At 37.0% G+C, this 16,394-nt stretch overlaps 1 protein-coding gene across 12 annotated transcripts in view; it reads left to right on the top strand.

Annotated features, from left to right (window-relative positions):
- Nucleotides 1-15,780, top strand: part of add1 (adducin 1 (alpha)) — a 60,477-nt gene extending 44,697 nt beyond the window's left edge. For 3 of the 12 annotated variants that reach the window (XM_067423813.1, XM_067423812.1, XM_067423810.1), the window contains 4 exons: nucleotides 4,835-4,991; nucleotides 7,217-7,471; nucleotides 8,943-9,023; nucleotides 13,332-15,780. In XM_067423813.1, the coding sequence (XP_067279914.1) occupies nucleotides 4,835-4,991; nucleotides 7,217-7,471; nucleotides 8,943-9,023; nucleotides 13,332-13,630 (792 nt within the window). In that variant the 3' untranslated portion in view covers nucleotides 13,631-15,780. Of the gene's footprint in view, nucleotides 1-4,087; nucleotides 4,172-4,834; nucleotides 4,992-7,216; nucleotides 7,472-8,942; nucleotides 9,024-10,651; nucleotides 10,687-13,331 lie in introns of those variants that run through there. The other 9 variants (XM_067423811.1, XM_067423809.1, XM_067423821.1 and 6 more) reach the window with 7 other exon arrangements.
- Nucleotides 15,781-16,394: the final 614 nt, after the last annotated feature.

Raw genomic sequence — 16,394 nt, 5'->3', positions numbered from 1 at the left:
TAGACATGACGGGCGGCAAAAATATCAAAATAAAAGCTTAACATGTACTTACAACTGCATTATTTATCTGTATTTTCTTCATTAGGATGTTGAAAGCAAGTGACGAGAGTTTCATTCATAATGTTTCTACTTCATGTAACATGAGCGCTCATACTGGACTGAAGCCGTTCTCATCATGTGATCACGGGGAAACATTTCTCAGGGCGTGGTGAGCTCGTGCCAGGGGCGTGAATAGTGAGCCGTTGGAAGTACCATCCTACGTCACAAAGCACCACAACGGCCAATAGGAAAATTCAACTGCAGTAGCCACCGTTCAACCTTAAGAGGGCAGCACTAAGACGTTTTTACACCATATATTACAGAATTAAAACACTTTATACCCAAATGTCAAAACATTTACTCCAATCAATAAACAGCATTAATAAAGCCCCAGTCTTGCAGATCATTAACTAAAAAAAGTTGGTTTAGGGTTTAGTTACCCTTTAAGGTTTTAATTTAAAACTATTTAATTAGTCTTCTTTTAATGCATTTAATTATCAAAAAACACCACTGTCTGACACGCTGATATGATTTAACGTAATTTAATGGAGCACAAAACCAGTCACAAGTCTCATGGGTATATTTGTGGCAATGGCCAACAATGCATAGTACGGGTCAAAATGATAATTATTTTTATTTTATGCCATAAATCATTAGGATATTAAGATCTTTTTCCATGAAGATATTTTGTAGATTTCCTACTATAAATATATAAAAAATGTTTTAGTAGTAGTAATATGCATTGCAAAGGACTTCATTTGGGCAACTTTAAAGCAGATTTTTTTTCAACTATTTCCAAATATTGTCCATCCTAACAAACCACACATCAATGGAAAATTATTTATTCAGCTTTTTTTGATTGTATAAATCTCAATTTCAAAACATGTACCCTTATGACTGGTTTTGTGGTCCGGGGTCACACTAATGCTACATAACTAGTTAGCTTTTGTAATTCGACTGATTTATTACGAAATTGTAAACCATTGCTTAACAGCATCAGAGTTCATGTTAGATCTGTCTTGAATACGTTTAATTAGGGCTGGACGATATGGCCAAAATTTATATCACAATATATTTCTTAATTTCGGTCGATACGATATAATTTCGATATCGATATGAACTATATAAAAGCTTTAGAAAAACTACCAAGAACTGCCACAAAGGATGTCTGTTCCTACAAACTTCTGAAAAATTAATTTGCGAAGTCTATGAAACCTCCTCCTATAAAACTATATAATATTTTAGAAATAAAAACGGTACAAATAAATTAATGTTCACCTTTTATTTGCAGATTTATTTGCATTTAAGTCAAATAAAGATAAGACTCTCACTTTTCGCAGACACAGTTTATTGAGCATTTTCTTTTAAGTTTTAAATTTCAGTGAAGAACGATTCATAGCGCTATATTCTCCTTTAATGCAAAACTATAGACCTTTATCTACTGATGCACAAAAAATAAATAAAAGAAGACTCAATTCAGTGGCCTATTTGTGCTCTGTTTGAGATGAGTGCACGCTGCTTTTTGCAAGGCTTTAAACTCGAGCAAATTATACATTTTCGTGAAGCCATGTCTGACAAGCTTTGAAAGGTAATTTAAACGAGAATGAACTCGTTGGTGTTAATACATGTCATTGTGTGCAAATGTGGAAAGCATTAAAACAAATGTGCCACTTGCCTCTTACACGAATAGTCTACATGGATTATTTTTAACGCTTGTCATCGTATTGTTAGACATTAGATTGATGCGTCTATGTCGATGTATTGTTACACCCCTAGTCGGCACCTCTCCGGCACATTTTGCAGCACACTGAAACCTGAAGTTTAATATCAGATCTTAAGCCACATTCGCACGGGACTAGTGTTATCTAAGGACCTCTGGTGATTTGTAATAATTGCAGAGAATGTCTGTGATCTTAATCCCATGCGAATCGGCCATGTCTGTAATTTGTAGTAAAAATTCCCCCGCAAATTACCTACCATATTTCGCCGAACACCGAGGTCCTGTGATAATAGTAGTCCCGTGCGAATCGACATCTCTGTCAGGATTAGGCGGATTGTATATCATTTTTGCAAGCTTTTTTTCTTCCTGTGAGCATTTCTATCTTTATCTTTCACGAAGAATAAAGTCTGCATTCATAATGCGCACCGTTATGAATCCCTGTGCAGCCGCGCCCGCACGGATTATACTTTCACTTTAGAATGATTATCAATTTGAGAGTAATCTGATTGAATGGTGTGTTTAATATTAACATCAATAGCCTACTGTTCTTAATGAAAAACAGAACAGTACAGTACAATGACAATCTTGTTTAAATAGCCACTTTTGCATTTGAAACTGAATCTTCCGTCGTATATTGTGAGCTTCTCACTCGTGATAAATTAAATCTGATTCCTGCCGCTGGTCTGAGCTCAGTTCATGGCGTCTGTTCGCTAACTGAACGAAATTATATTTATTTATTAGGCTACTGTAAAATAATCAAAACGATATCGATGCTTGTTTATGATTTCATACAGATATCTATAACGAAGTCTATCATATCCGGGAGAAGTCAGTAATTCAAGTAAAATCACAGGCTTGCTTATCCCGTGCGAATGCGCCACGCAAAACTCAGATGTGGAGGAGTCATTTCTAAATCACAGAGGTCTTTAATACTAATCCCGTGTGAATAGTGCTGTAGATAGCCGAACCACTTCCACGCCACTAAAGAAAGTTAGTCTTTCTCCTTACTTGTGGAAGCTCGTCCAGTCACATTTGTATTAGTCAGGGAAACTCTTTTTGTAGCTAAAACTTGCCGCGTTGGATCTATTAGCCTACTACTGCTGCGCACTGGCTGCATGTCCCGTGGTGTACGTCATCGCGCTAGCCAATCGTGTTCTGCTCTTTCTGACGGCTGCGCCCTGAACGTCAGTCAGTGAGGAATGCTGTAATGCATATCGAAATATCGGAAATGTGTTTAAAAATCATATCACCGTTATTGAAAAAAATTATATCGCGATATATATTGATATTGAATTATTGTCCAGCCCTACGTTTAATACTCATAGAGGTTGCATTTGTACTTCCAGACACCTCTGGTTGAACTCTGCCGTAGTCATTTGTTAAAACACTCGAGTATCACAGATGCAGAAGTGTGTTTTTGTCACTAATCCATCAGATCATTCATCTAAATCACCCGAGTGCAGCAACACTGATCCAAACCAGAACACGTATACTGTAGACTTATGGATTTTTATTATTTATTTCTCCTGACCAGTCATATGGTCGAGTTATTTTATGGGAGCAGCAGTATGGATCTGTGTGTGGTTTGACGAGCACACATATGTTTGGTTTCTGGTGTTGCAGTGCATGACTCTGAGCCATGAAATCACCGTCTCGCTCCAGCCTGCCCATACGCTTCTTTAGGAAATGTTTTCTGCATGTCTGGAGTGTGTGTAAGCGCGCGTCAGCGTGTGTGTGCGCTTGAATGTGTGCGTGTGTGTGATTAAATGTGTATGTTTGAATGTACGTGTGTGCTTGAGCGTATGTGTACATGCGCGCTTGAGTGTGTGTGCTTGATCTTGTGTGTGTGATTGATCTTGTGTGTGTGATTGAACGTGTGCGTGCTTGAGCGTGTTTGCGTGTGTGTGCTTAAACATGTTTGTGTTTGTGTGTGTGTTTGAGCGTGTGCTTGAACGTGTGTGTGGTTGAACGTGTGTGTTTGTGTATTTGTACAACTACTGTACCTTTGTGAGGACTGATTTGAGTTTTAGACCATTAGAGTGATGACACATTTTTGCCGCTCTAAAGGCCTGATTGAGGGTCAAGACTTGGTTTTAGTGATCAGGTTTTAATTAAGTCAAGGTTAAGTTTAGGGTAAGGGTTAGGCTCTTAGTTGAGATGGGTAGGGTAAGGAGCTAGAGTGTCAATGAATGTCCTCACAAAGACAGATGTACAAGAATGTGTGGTCTTCTGCTTTGGTTCTGACTTGCCTCATTAGTGAGTGTGTGTGTGTGTGTGGTCAGTATTTGTGGTGGGCGTGTGCGCTGCTCACCAGCTCTACTGTTTCAGGACGCTCCTCTCTCTGACTGTACGGACTCTATTGATGGCATTGACACTTCAGAGAGCTTTAGTCCTTCTAGGTCTATTCGAAAGGTACATACTGTAATGTTGACAACATCAAACCACACACAGTTTCAATACTCTGTAGTTTTACATTGAGTCAGTAACATAATGTGTTATAAAAGATCTGCACTGATGAATTCAACCAATGTCAAATGTCTAATGACGCTAATTATGGCAGATTAATTTGACAAAACAAGGCAGTGAGGATCTGAAAGTACATCAATATGTCATACATCCATTTGTTTAGTCTATATTTTTAATATTTCCCCAATGTTTACTTTGTGAAAAGCGGTATTTTAAATGTTTTACTAGCTGCAGGACTAACAAATGTGTACTTTTATCCCTCACAGCCTGGTTTTTATTGCACTATGCTGCATCCCTTTAATTAAGGTCTTTGAGTTTTAACTTATAAGACTGAATAACAAGGCTTTATGATAAAAGGGGAATACCTTAAGTGGGATACTTGAGATTTATCTTCTTTCATTACAAAAAAACAGCATCAAATTCATAGATGTTAAGTATCCCACTTATATTCACCCGATTTAACATAATTAGGGGTTTGAGCCCATAGGGCTGAAACCCTATTGTAATTTATAATGTAATTACATTTAGTTGGCCTGAATGCTTTTTTCATTTTCAGAATGATAGCAGGGCTTAAACGGCGTTGTTGCTTTTTCCTCTTTTGCCCCACAGGGGGAGCTGGTCACCGCATCTAAAGCCATCATTGAGAAGGAGTACCAACCACGGGTCATCGTCAGCAAAACTGGACCAAACCCCTTCAACAAGTTCACAGATCAGGATCTGGAGGAGTATCGCAAGGAAGTGGAGCTCAAGCAGAAAGGCCCAGAAGGTAAAAACACAACAAATCACAAATCAACTTGTCTCTCCTCGCAACAAGCCGTCGTGGATGTCAAGCGAGTCCTGATATTCTGCTCTCACGTTTCTGCTTACGAGTTGGGAAGTCACTTCAATGATTTTGGGCCGGACAAAATGGGCGCAATGTTTTACACTAGCTATTTGTCTAAACGATTATATGCACTGATGTTCAAAAGCTTGGGGACGGTAAGATTTAGTTTCTTCTGCTCACAATTGCTGCATTTATTTTGATCAAATGCTGTGAAAAACAAACAAAAGAAGAAGAAAAAAAGTAACTGTAATATAGTGAAATATGTGTACTACTGTGCACTCCTAAAATCTGTGAATATAAGTGTATTTTATTCCTGTGATCAAAGCTGAATTTATCATCATTACTCCAGTCTTCAGTGTCACATGATCCTTCACCAATCATTCTCATTTGAGGATTTAATGCTCAAGAAACATTTCCATTATTATCAGTGTTGAAAACTGTTCATATTTTGGTGGAAACTGATACATTTTATTTTTCAGGGTTCTTTGATGAACAGAAAGTTCGAAAGAACAGCGTTAATTTAAAATGAAGAGTTTCGTTGCAAAGCGAGATATATCCATGTGTGTGTGTGTGTGCGTGCGCGCGTGCTACTCGCAGTCGCACGATGACCAAAATAAATCTTTGGATGTTTTCGCTCCCCTGAATGCCTTGCCCGTTTGGTCTTCTCCCTTTGATGATTTTCTTAAGATGCCTTCCTGACCGGCTCCAATCCGTCATCAAAATCCATAACGTTAAGCTTGACTCTGAAGCTTTGATTCTCTGACTGACAGACAGCTGTTGATCAGTGACGTAGCCTATACGTCACTGACAGCTCGCCTACAGTATAAACAATTAAATGGTAAACCTTTTTTAGTTAGCCTATTGAATCCTCTTTTTAAAAATATGTTTTTTGTTTTGCTATTATCGTTAAATCACTGAGCAAACTCGGAGCACTTCACCGGCGGTGATTCTCTCCTCGCGTGACATCCTGAGCTCGCGCAGCATCCTGAACGCTCTTTATCGCACTTTGTAAAGAAACTGGGCTGGCGGATATCGCGTTTTGTGAAAAAATACATTTTGTAGGAGGCTTAAAATGTACATTTTTAAATCTTATTAATGGCAGCAATTCACACATAGATTAAGGTACATCTAAACAGTGATTTCCAATAATAAAATCTAAATGTCAAAAAATGGCGTTTATCGCGTTTTGCAACCAAACTCTTCAAATTTTTCTTTTGTAACATTATAAACGGTCACTTTTGATCAATTTAATCCTTGCTGAATAGAAGCATCACTTTCTTATATAAAAAAATCGTACTGTCCTCAAACTATTGAACAGTGTGTCTATCTATATAAAGGTTGTCATCGTTAATTTAAAGGCCTTAATGCGTTAAAATAATTTAATGCAAATAAATTACAGAAGTATGTGAAGCTGCATCATTAATGTGGTTTTTAATAGTTTCTTACTTGTAAATGTGGTCCAGTGTGAAATCAATTGATATTAGAGCCCGACCGATATGGGTTTTTTTGGGGCCGATACCGATATTATGGAGTAAAAAAGTCGCATATCGATATATATTGGCCGATGTTCTTTCTGTATATGATAGTACAGTACCAGGCAAACATTTGGACACACTTTCCCATTGGAAATGTCGTGATCAAACACTGTTAATAATTATGATGTGTAATAGAGGGTATTTAACACAAAACTTTATTATCCAAAATCAATATAACATAACTGTCTGTGTTTATGAGGATGCTCACCGAGTTCATTTAGCGTGCATGTGTCCGTTTAAGCTCAAATAGAAAGAGAACTGAATTGGGTGTTCACGCGCAGTCAGCGTGGCTCTCGTGTTCACAGCTCACGTGTTGCTGTCCTCTTGTGCTCGCTTAATGGGACTTTCACAACTTTTACTTATAATGTTCTGTGATTTAAAAAAAAGAAGCAATTTTATCAATGATAAAATTAGTAGAGCGATAAATCGGTCAGGCTCTAATTGATATATGAATTTTACATATGCATGAGCACATGTAATGTTCTTTGAACAAACTGTCTACGTCTTCTGTTGACCATCTCAGGAGCACAACGTTTTGCGCATAGTTTATGATTTATTGCTACCGCATTACCCTTCACATGAGCCCAACAGCACCACCGCAGGTCAGGAGAGAAACTGTTGTACTGCATTTAGCACAGGTGGAAGAGTCGGCCTCTGAAGAAGTTCAGATTCCTGGTGCTCCAGATGTCACTTCCACGCCGGAGGCTCCGGATGCCACCGCGGCTCCGCCACCCTCTGTAATCCCCAGCCGTGGCACTGAATCTGGGGCCGCATCGGGTGACCACAGCCCGGCGGATCCTCCAGAATCCCCTCACAGGGAGTTTCACTCTGCGGTTCTGAAAGCTTTGGGCTGTGACCCGGATCCGGAGCGAGACGGGACGCCTGCAGGTACCGCCTGCCATCTGCCTGAGGAAGGCCGCTCTTTTGGGGTGTATTCTGACTATGCTGGGCTCTTTCTTTCTTCCTGTCTCTTGCTGTCCCCTCAAACCTTGGTGATCCAACATGCTTTTCCCAGCCTGTGTCCCAAAAAACACCCTGCTCTGGATCTGTAAACAAAGACCCTCAACCACTCTTAATCTTAATCCTGGACCTGCGGGCTCCTCGCTGTCTTCTGGAGTGGGATTCGCTCCTCTGCTTGTTGGGGTTTATTTGGATATTCCTGTCTCTGATGGACGTGTCTGAGCCGAGTTTGACTAAATGTTGATCCTCCTCACATTCTGTTCCTGTTTCTTGGTTCTTCCGCGTTTTTTCTTTTTACTTTATAATGCTGATGAATGTTCCTGTTATAATTAGTATTCATGAAACTGAAAATTGACATATTCCAGCCACAGATTATTAATATTTTATTTTATTTTAAAATCTAGTGAGGTTTTTTACTGTAGATTTTCATTTTAGTTAAAAGTTTTAGTACGTGTTTTAGTATTATTAATGTACCATTATAGTTTTTATTATTTTGAGTTTTTTAATATTATTTATTGTTATTTTTTATTTATATATAATTTTTATATTATCCATATTAATATTAGTTAATGTTTTCATGCTTGTTGTTTTTTAGTATCACCATTGTAATTTTTATTAATATTTTGAGTTACTGTTTATTTGTGTATTATCCATTTTAATAAAATAAAAATGTATTCAAAATTTTCAACTAATATTTAAATTAGGTTTAATTTGTTTACTTTTTTGTCATTGTTTTAAGCGTTTTATCTTTTTTATATTACGATGTAGGTTTAATTTATTAGTAATTGTTCATTTTAGTTTTATTTATTTTCACAAATCGCTTTTATACTATCCATTTTAATTTCGTTAAAGTTTTAGTACTTTTGTTTTTGTTTGTTTGTTTGTTTTTAATATCATTAATGTACTGGTATAGTTTTAAATTGGTGTTTATTTTTATATTATCATTTTTGTTAAAGTTTCAGTATTTTTTTCTCTCTATATATAGGTTTTATTCATCTTTATTTCTATTTTAGTTTTAGATATTTTAGTATATCAGCTTAAACTAAACAATGATAACTTTTATATTGTTTTTTTATTTCAAGTTATGACTTTTTTTTAAATGGTTTTAGTTGATAATAGGCAGACATTATCAGACCAGAATCATCTGCTGATATATTTTAACATGTTTTATCATATTTACACTAATCTCCCAGATTTGATCCATCTATCAGTGCGTAAAACCTGCACCGATTCCATGTGGGATTGTCCTTTGTGTAGCATGTCACGTACTCTTCTTGGCGTTTATCTGTCAGATGTGTGGTTTTCCGTGGCGAAGGCTGGACTGTAACGCTGCGGGTGTTTAAAGGGTTAGTTCACCCAAAAATGAAATTGATGTCATTAATGCGTGTGCTGTTTGCAGGTCAGACGCCGGAGGTTGAAGAAGGGCCGGTTCCCAGCGGCGCCTGCACTCCCCCGAGCTCACCTGTGCGTGTGGAGGAAGGTACGTCCATCTGCTCACACAGGCTCTTCTGAGCATGAGCCGGTTGACACCTGCAACATAATGCCTAATGTCTGTCTGAATGTTTGTTAATTAACATGTTAGACATTTATTGCTGTTTGTAATAACAGACCAAAGGGCATCATGTTTTGTTCATTTACCCCCCACTATTTCAAAACTGACAGTTTTAACTCATTTTAATGGAGGATTAATGACAAAATCATAAACAAAATCTTTATTTTAAATCCAAGCTAAGCTTTTCTTTTTTCTTTTTTATAATTTCACATTCTTTTTTAGTAGCTAAGCTTTTTATTATTATTATTATTATTATTATTATTATTATTATCTTGTATTATTTTAAACACATTGTTTTTATTTTACCCTCTTGGTCTTTATTACTATGGATTACACCCATTTTATTAAAATAGGAGCCCCTATATTGAGATGACATGATAAACACTTTGTGTTTTTTTAATAGGATACACAAAAATTTTCACCTTTTCAATTATTTTCAATTATGAATTAATGAACAGTAGTCCAATATTATTAAAATAAACATAAAAAGCATAGTTTTATGCATAGTTTATTATTATTATAGTTTTATTTTAAATTTGCATTATATATTTTTAATTATGATCATTTATTTTTAATATTGCCATGTGGGTTTAATTTATTTTTAATTCAGCTTTATTTATAGGCCTAGTGAGTTTAATACTTTTAAATAAGTTTAAGTTAAAGCCCTAAAATTATTACGTTTATTACCATGGCAACATTTCTCATTTTTGTTTAAAACTAATATTTATATATATATATTTATAAAAAATAAATGTTTTTATCTTTTTCAGCAATTTAGAGAAATATTTTTAATAGTTTAGAAATGTTGCCCTGGCAAAAAATTATTTTTTTTATTTGAAATCCCAAAATTATTACCTGGATATAAATAAAACGAACTAAAATTAAATTATACCTACATAGCTATATTAAAAACAAAACCCTTATAAGAATGACAAAAATTAAACAAATGAACATAAGTGTTTCTTTTAATATTGCTATGTATATTTAATTTTATCTTTATTTCAGTTTTAGTTAAAGTTAATTTTATTTATTTCCAGGTAATAATTTTAGGGCTTCAACTTATTTCCATTTTTTGCTACGGCAACATTTCTAATTTTGCAACTAATATTTATATTTGATTTGATTTCAGCTTTACTTCAGGTAACATAAATATCTGTAGTAATTTTTGTAAATGATAATAGCCCTGAATTGCGCTCGTTCTGCTAATGATATGGCCTCTAGTAAACTCATAGCCTGAATGTCATCAGATTGTCATAATCTCAGCTGTAATGCAGCGGAACGTCACATTTACTCCAATCTTTTTAAACTCAGGTGTAATCCGATGGGAAATGTCTTGTAAATCACCCGTCTTTAATGTTCCCACTCACCCTCCATGCTCATTTCTCTGGGGTCTTTAAGAATGGCTCGGCAACCATTCTTTACTTCTGGTGGCCTGTGTGTCTCTTTACGGTTTCTGTTGATTTCTTTTTAATTTAACCCGGTGGCTGTGATTTGATCTGCATAGACATTCTCTCTCTACTTGTGCTTTTTCTTCTTCGTGGCTGCGTCACAATCAGGAGATGGAAATGCAAAAGAGTACCTGTTACCATAGTAAGTACCTCACCTCCCCTCCCCTCCCCAGGCTTGGGTTTGCTCTCCCGCTGCACCTCACTCCTCCGCTGTCTAACTCATCTTCCTGTCCTCGCTGTCCCGTTTGTTGTGAGGGATGATTTACGCCGGTCAGCTCCAGTCAGTCGCACGGCAGATTACGGAAGAACAAAAGGGTTGCTTGAATAATACGAAACTGCATTTATAACACATTTACCTTCTATAATGTGACTGATTTTATCCGTCAGGATTTGAGTGGCTGGAAACCTGTTAGACTATCACATACTGACAAACCGTTTCATAAGTTAAATTGATAAAGTGCCCATATTATGCTATTTTAAATATTCCTAATTTTGTTTTAAAGCTCTCCTAGAATAGTTTCACATGTATCCAAAGTCAAAAACACACTTTAATCGTATCATAATATCCCGTACCGTGCGTTCACACCGCAGCCGACGACAGCGTCAAAATTCGCTCTTACCGCCCTGCCAACAACGCTGTAGAAAGCTCCGTGGACGCGCTGCCGCTCTGACGTAGATCGAATGTTTTTTTCTTTTTTTAAACTGTATTTAAAGAGGCCGCAAATCAAACAAGCATGTTGATGGATAGACTGACCACAATTAGGGTATAACTTAACCTCATGAAATCGTTTAAATGTGAAAGTAAGAATGAATTGCATACCCACTGAAAAACGAGCGTTCTAGCGCCTATAATAGTGTTGCGCGACTTTTTAACAAATTACACATCATTATGAATGATCTCGTCATAAATGATAGGGAACCCCGCACAGCAATGATCAACAACTCTTACATTTTCCTTGGGAACTAATGTCGTCGAACCAAAGTTTATATGCCTGCGTTCTCTAGATTTCTCTCAAGCGGAGAACTTCTACATTCCAGTTGGTTGCCGCCGAACCGCGTCATAGCTCATTACCATAATGTTGAGCTGATTTCAACTCTCCTCGAACCCAAATTGTCCAAGACGCGCCGCTCTCGCCGGAGCTTGCCGCCCGGCTCCCATTGAAAAGGAATGACTTCCGGCCACCTTGCCGCTCTCGCCGCCGGCGGTGTGAACGCATGGTTAAAGCATCAGTTCTTGATCAAGGATTCAGTCTCTCTAAACCCCGCCTCTTTGAGAGCTGCTCTGCTGTGATTGGTCAGAAAGCAAACGCTCATTATCATATGTGAATCTCAGCTCTTGACACACAGTGATACGAACAGTACCGATGCCGTGGGTTTGACCGTATCGATCTCAGCAGAAAACAGCGTCTTCTCCACATGAACAACACGAGCCAAACTCTTCCAGCCTCAGACACGACTACAGGGGATGGGGGCGGGGCAAAGAGGCGCTGCTCGGCCAATCAAGACCAGAGGCAGGCATTATGCAAATGTATTAAATTGTTGTAGGTTTGTAACAGGAAGTGAGACTGGAATGACTGACGACCCATTTCATCAGTTCAGAATCTATACTTTTTTAGTCCAGGGCTTTTTAGATGCCAAATATGAACATCCTTTAGTGAGGGACCCCCATCCTGAAATGTAAGAGACATCAGTCTTATACATTTAATACACTAACATTAGTTTCTATTAAGTAACTTTATTATATACTATATTTTCACTAAAATAATGAACTGTTAAATGTATCATTTGTTTATTTATATATAATTCAATATTTTATTAATTTATATGAATTTAATATTTAATAATTATTTTGTATTATATTTTTATTCATTTATTTTAATCAAATTATAAAAAAATGTCATACATTATTTTATATGGTAATTTAACATTTTAATGGGGGGGGGTACAGTCTCACCACTAGATGGCGCTAAAAAATCACACACTGCACCTTTAAGAGACTCTCTGCACTTTGATCTTTAAAACTTTGCAGACCTTTAACATAAAAAAACTGCTTTATTACACACTAGATGAAAGGTAATGTTTGAAAAAGCATAATAGGGGGCACTTTACTAAAAACAAGTCAACCTGTTAAGCTACAATTAATTCTAATTGGTCCGTTCTGCTTTTGTTGAGCTGTCTGGAGTAAGATCGGTGAGATCATGCTATAGCAACAAATCTCTCCCTAGAAACTTCTACATCTTTCCTCTTTTAACTTCTATAACCTTAACAAACACAGTTCTCTAATATGCCATTTAATGCAATCTAGTATTGCTTCAGCAGGACAGGTAATGTATGACTATTACGCTTCTGGTGTGAATACGGTTTTACATATCTCTGCTGTCTCTCTGTTTATGAGTGTCAGTGAAACGCTGTGGGTTACAGCTGGTTCATCTCAGGTGTGTGTGTGTGTGTGTGTGTGTGTGTGTGTGTGTGTGTGTGTGTGTCTTTATGAATGGTGTTTGTTTGACCGCTGAAATCTCTATGGAAATATAAATGTTATATATGTGTGTGTGTGTGTGTGTGTGTGTGTGTGTGTGTGTGTTTGTGTGTTTGTGTGTAGATCAGTGTGGTTTTGCAGAGATTTAAGTTTTATGGTCAGTTTCTCACAATTACTTGTTTCATGCTTTATACATGAAGAGCCGAGCACTGGACATATACATGAGCGTTGAATTTCCACCCGGACAGTTTCCATGCCGTGAGCCGACCAACACACTCACTGTGATCTTTCTTTCCCCCTCATCCTCCACAGAGGCACAACAGGAACAGACGTTCAAAGACGACAGTGACGCCGCCACTTTAAGACAGACCCTCCCCGATCTGACCCCCGACGACGCTTCCGAAGCCGCCGCCCTCCCCGCAGAAGAGCCCGCCCCTGCCGACACAGACTCCGCCCCTCACCCGGAGGGGGAGGAGCCTGTCGCAGGGGATGATGCGGCTGGTGACCACGGCAGCGACGAATCACCAAACAAATCCCCTTCAAAGAAGAAGAAAAAGTTCCGCACCCCATCTTTCCTGAAGAAAAACAAAAAGAAGTCTGAAACCCAGTGAGGAAGCTTGGCAATACCTTTCGTTAAAACGATTTGTTTTTGTACTGTGTTCACATTTAGTGTGTCGGATCTTTTTATTACATTTTTATTCTTTTAACAGTTCTTTATAAACGCTGGCTGAGCGCTGAAGTGCGGCTTGTTAAGCATGATCATCGGTCATCATCTCTGTTTTTATAAAGAAAAAACTCAATATGAATAACCACTATAATGTATTGGAATGTATCAAATGTAATAGAGAAAAATGAATTCAAGTTCCTCGTGGTGTAAAACTACGATCTTTACTCCGCTGCATGTTTATGATTTATCAAATCATGTCTATAAACCTTGAAAAAAACAAATGACGTGGAGTAAACATGCCTCATTTAATCAAGCAATCTGTGTCAAACATGCGTATGATAATATTACGATCGGCTCAAATCTGTTTTTGGACGGAAATCGACTCGTTGAATGAATTTCTGAAATGGACATTCAGTGCGAAGCGTCAAGCGAATCTCACAAAACCGTAACGAACATGACGAGAGCCCAAAATCAAACGAACGAAAGAGGGAAATGTTTTATGACACTTTTTTTTTTTTTTGCATTGACGTTTTCTTAACAAATTACCTTTAATTTAAATTATCTCTGCAATATAAATGCTCTTTGGCTGGAGAATTGGAGTAAAAATGTGTGTAAATGCTATAGTTTTTGGACGAGCTGTGTCTGTTTTGTGAGATTCGCTCTACACCGATGCGTTCCTGTAGCTTTACACGTCTGCGATTATAACGTTACTAAACACAAACACCTTTCATCCTCATGTGAGGGTTTGTTTTAAAACTAGCTGTGACTTTCATCCTGCAGTAATATGAATTTGTTTGCTTTTGCTTTTATATTATGTAGTTATTTTTAGCTGTAGTTTTTGTTTCCACTCATGCCATGCGGGGAAAAGGTAAATATTTAAATCGGTCCCACGACTTACTAATACATCAACAACATTTGATCTCATTCTTTCATTTGAAGTAAATCATGCTCTCAATATAATATAAAATAACTTCTTTTTTTTAAAAACTAAAACATGGCCACGTTGTAATAATCTGTTCCCTTGTTTTAGTTAAATCAGAACGAGAGAATATGTTTTTATCTGCACGTCGTGTGTGAGGCTCCGTAAGTTTCATTCAAAACGTGTCAGAAACGTCATTATCGCTTGTCCTGTGTAAAACATCACAGACGAATCATTATTAACGTTTCAAACGGCCACTGATAATGAAGACGTGTGTTTTTGGATTGGTTTACAGATGTGTGGAGCATTTTCTCTCACACACACACACACTCTCATAGTAACACTGAACGTTTTCACTCAACCATCCTAATTAAACACTGGTACACAAACACGCTTCAAGATGGACGTCTACACAGTGAATCTCACAAAGAAACGTCCGCTTCATATTTCAACCCAAATTTAGAAGAAAAAGGATTTTTTTGGACCCTGAAGATTTTCTTTGCACATTTTATCTTGAAATCTTCATAACTATAATGCAAACAATATTTGTTTATTAGAATTAGTGCAGCCAATACTCTCATTATATAAACTTACTAATATACTAAATACTTTTTGTTAAATTATAATAATGAACATTATAAAGGAAAATGCTAATCATTCTGCTGGTTTGCGTTGAATTATGGCTTGTGCGTTTCTTTGCCGTTTTCCAGAGATTCGTCTGTCCTCGAATCATGTGCAGTTTGAACAATTCTCTTATAACAAATTAAAACCTATAAAAAGCAGCGACATGCTAACCGCGTTTAATTCTGGTGGTGTTTGTTCAGATCTGGACTATTGTGAAGCGAAGTTTGTTTTAGACACTATAACGTCAGAGTATCTTCTGACTAACAGCCGCATCACGAGAGTTACTGAAGGACCGCATGGCATTATGGGCTTTAGCTTGTGTTGTTTGTCCTTTGACCTTTTCAGTTGATGTTCTTCTCAGCTGTTTTATTCATAACATTACTAAGTTAGATGGTTTTATTGAACCCCTTCATTTCAAGTTTCTGTTGAATCTATAAATGCCGTTGTTGTTTTTTTCCTGAGAGCAATTGTATGTAATGCAATTTAAACCACAATACTTTTTTCATGGCACTGTTGATTTTGCATCCATGAATAAAACATCTTTAAAAACAGCCTGATTACAAGATTGTTTGTTTTATTGTTCTGATCCAACACAACAGGAACTACAATATACTATATAATAACTGAAAGGCCTATTTAAAGAGCATTATCATGCATTATCTATAGTTGACTTTATGGAGATGCACTTATGAAAGTTATTAATATACAGTAGCTGCACTGCATGCATTATTACACATTAGTGTTGCTGAACTACATTTGAACTTTTTCTGAATGAAATGTAAATAGTGTTTGAGTTTTCAGTAAAAATGATGCCATAAAACAATTATGAAATAAAACAAGTCAAGTGACGATATTAAACCATTGTATATAAAAGTATTAAAGCGAGTAAGATACTTTGGTCAGAAACATGATGATCTGTTTTTATAGTTCAAACAGAGCCTGGAGCTCAATTGATGCTGGACCATGAATAATTTGGTCACGATTGTTATTCCTGATGATTATTAATATTTCTGATGTACGTTTTTGGGAGTCCTGGCTGTGAAGCTCTTATTTTAGTCTAAACTCTAAAAAATTCTAGGTAAAAAACAACCCAAAGTTGGGTCAAACATGGAATAACCCAGCAATTGGGTTGTTTTAACCCAGTGATTGGGTTGTCTTAAGCAAA

This window comes from Pseudorasbora parva, chromosome 18 (genome assembly GCF_024679245.1).
Source record: "Pseudorasbora parva isolate DD20220531a chromosome 18, ASM2467924v1, whole genome shotgun sequence".
NCBI classification, from domain to species: domain Eukaryota; kingdom Metazoa; phylum Chordata; class Actinopteri; order Cypriniformes; family Gobionidae; genus Pseudorasbora; species Pseudorasbora parva.
Note: the sequence above shows the minus strand (reverse complement) of the source record. Positions and strands in the feature narration are given on the sequence as shown.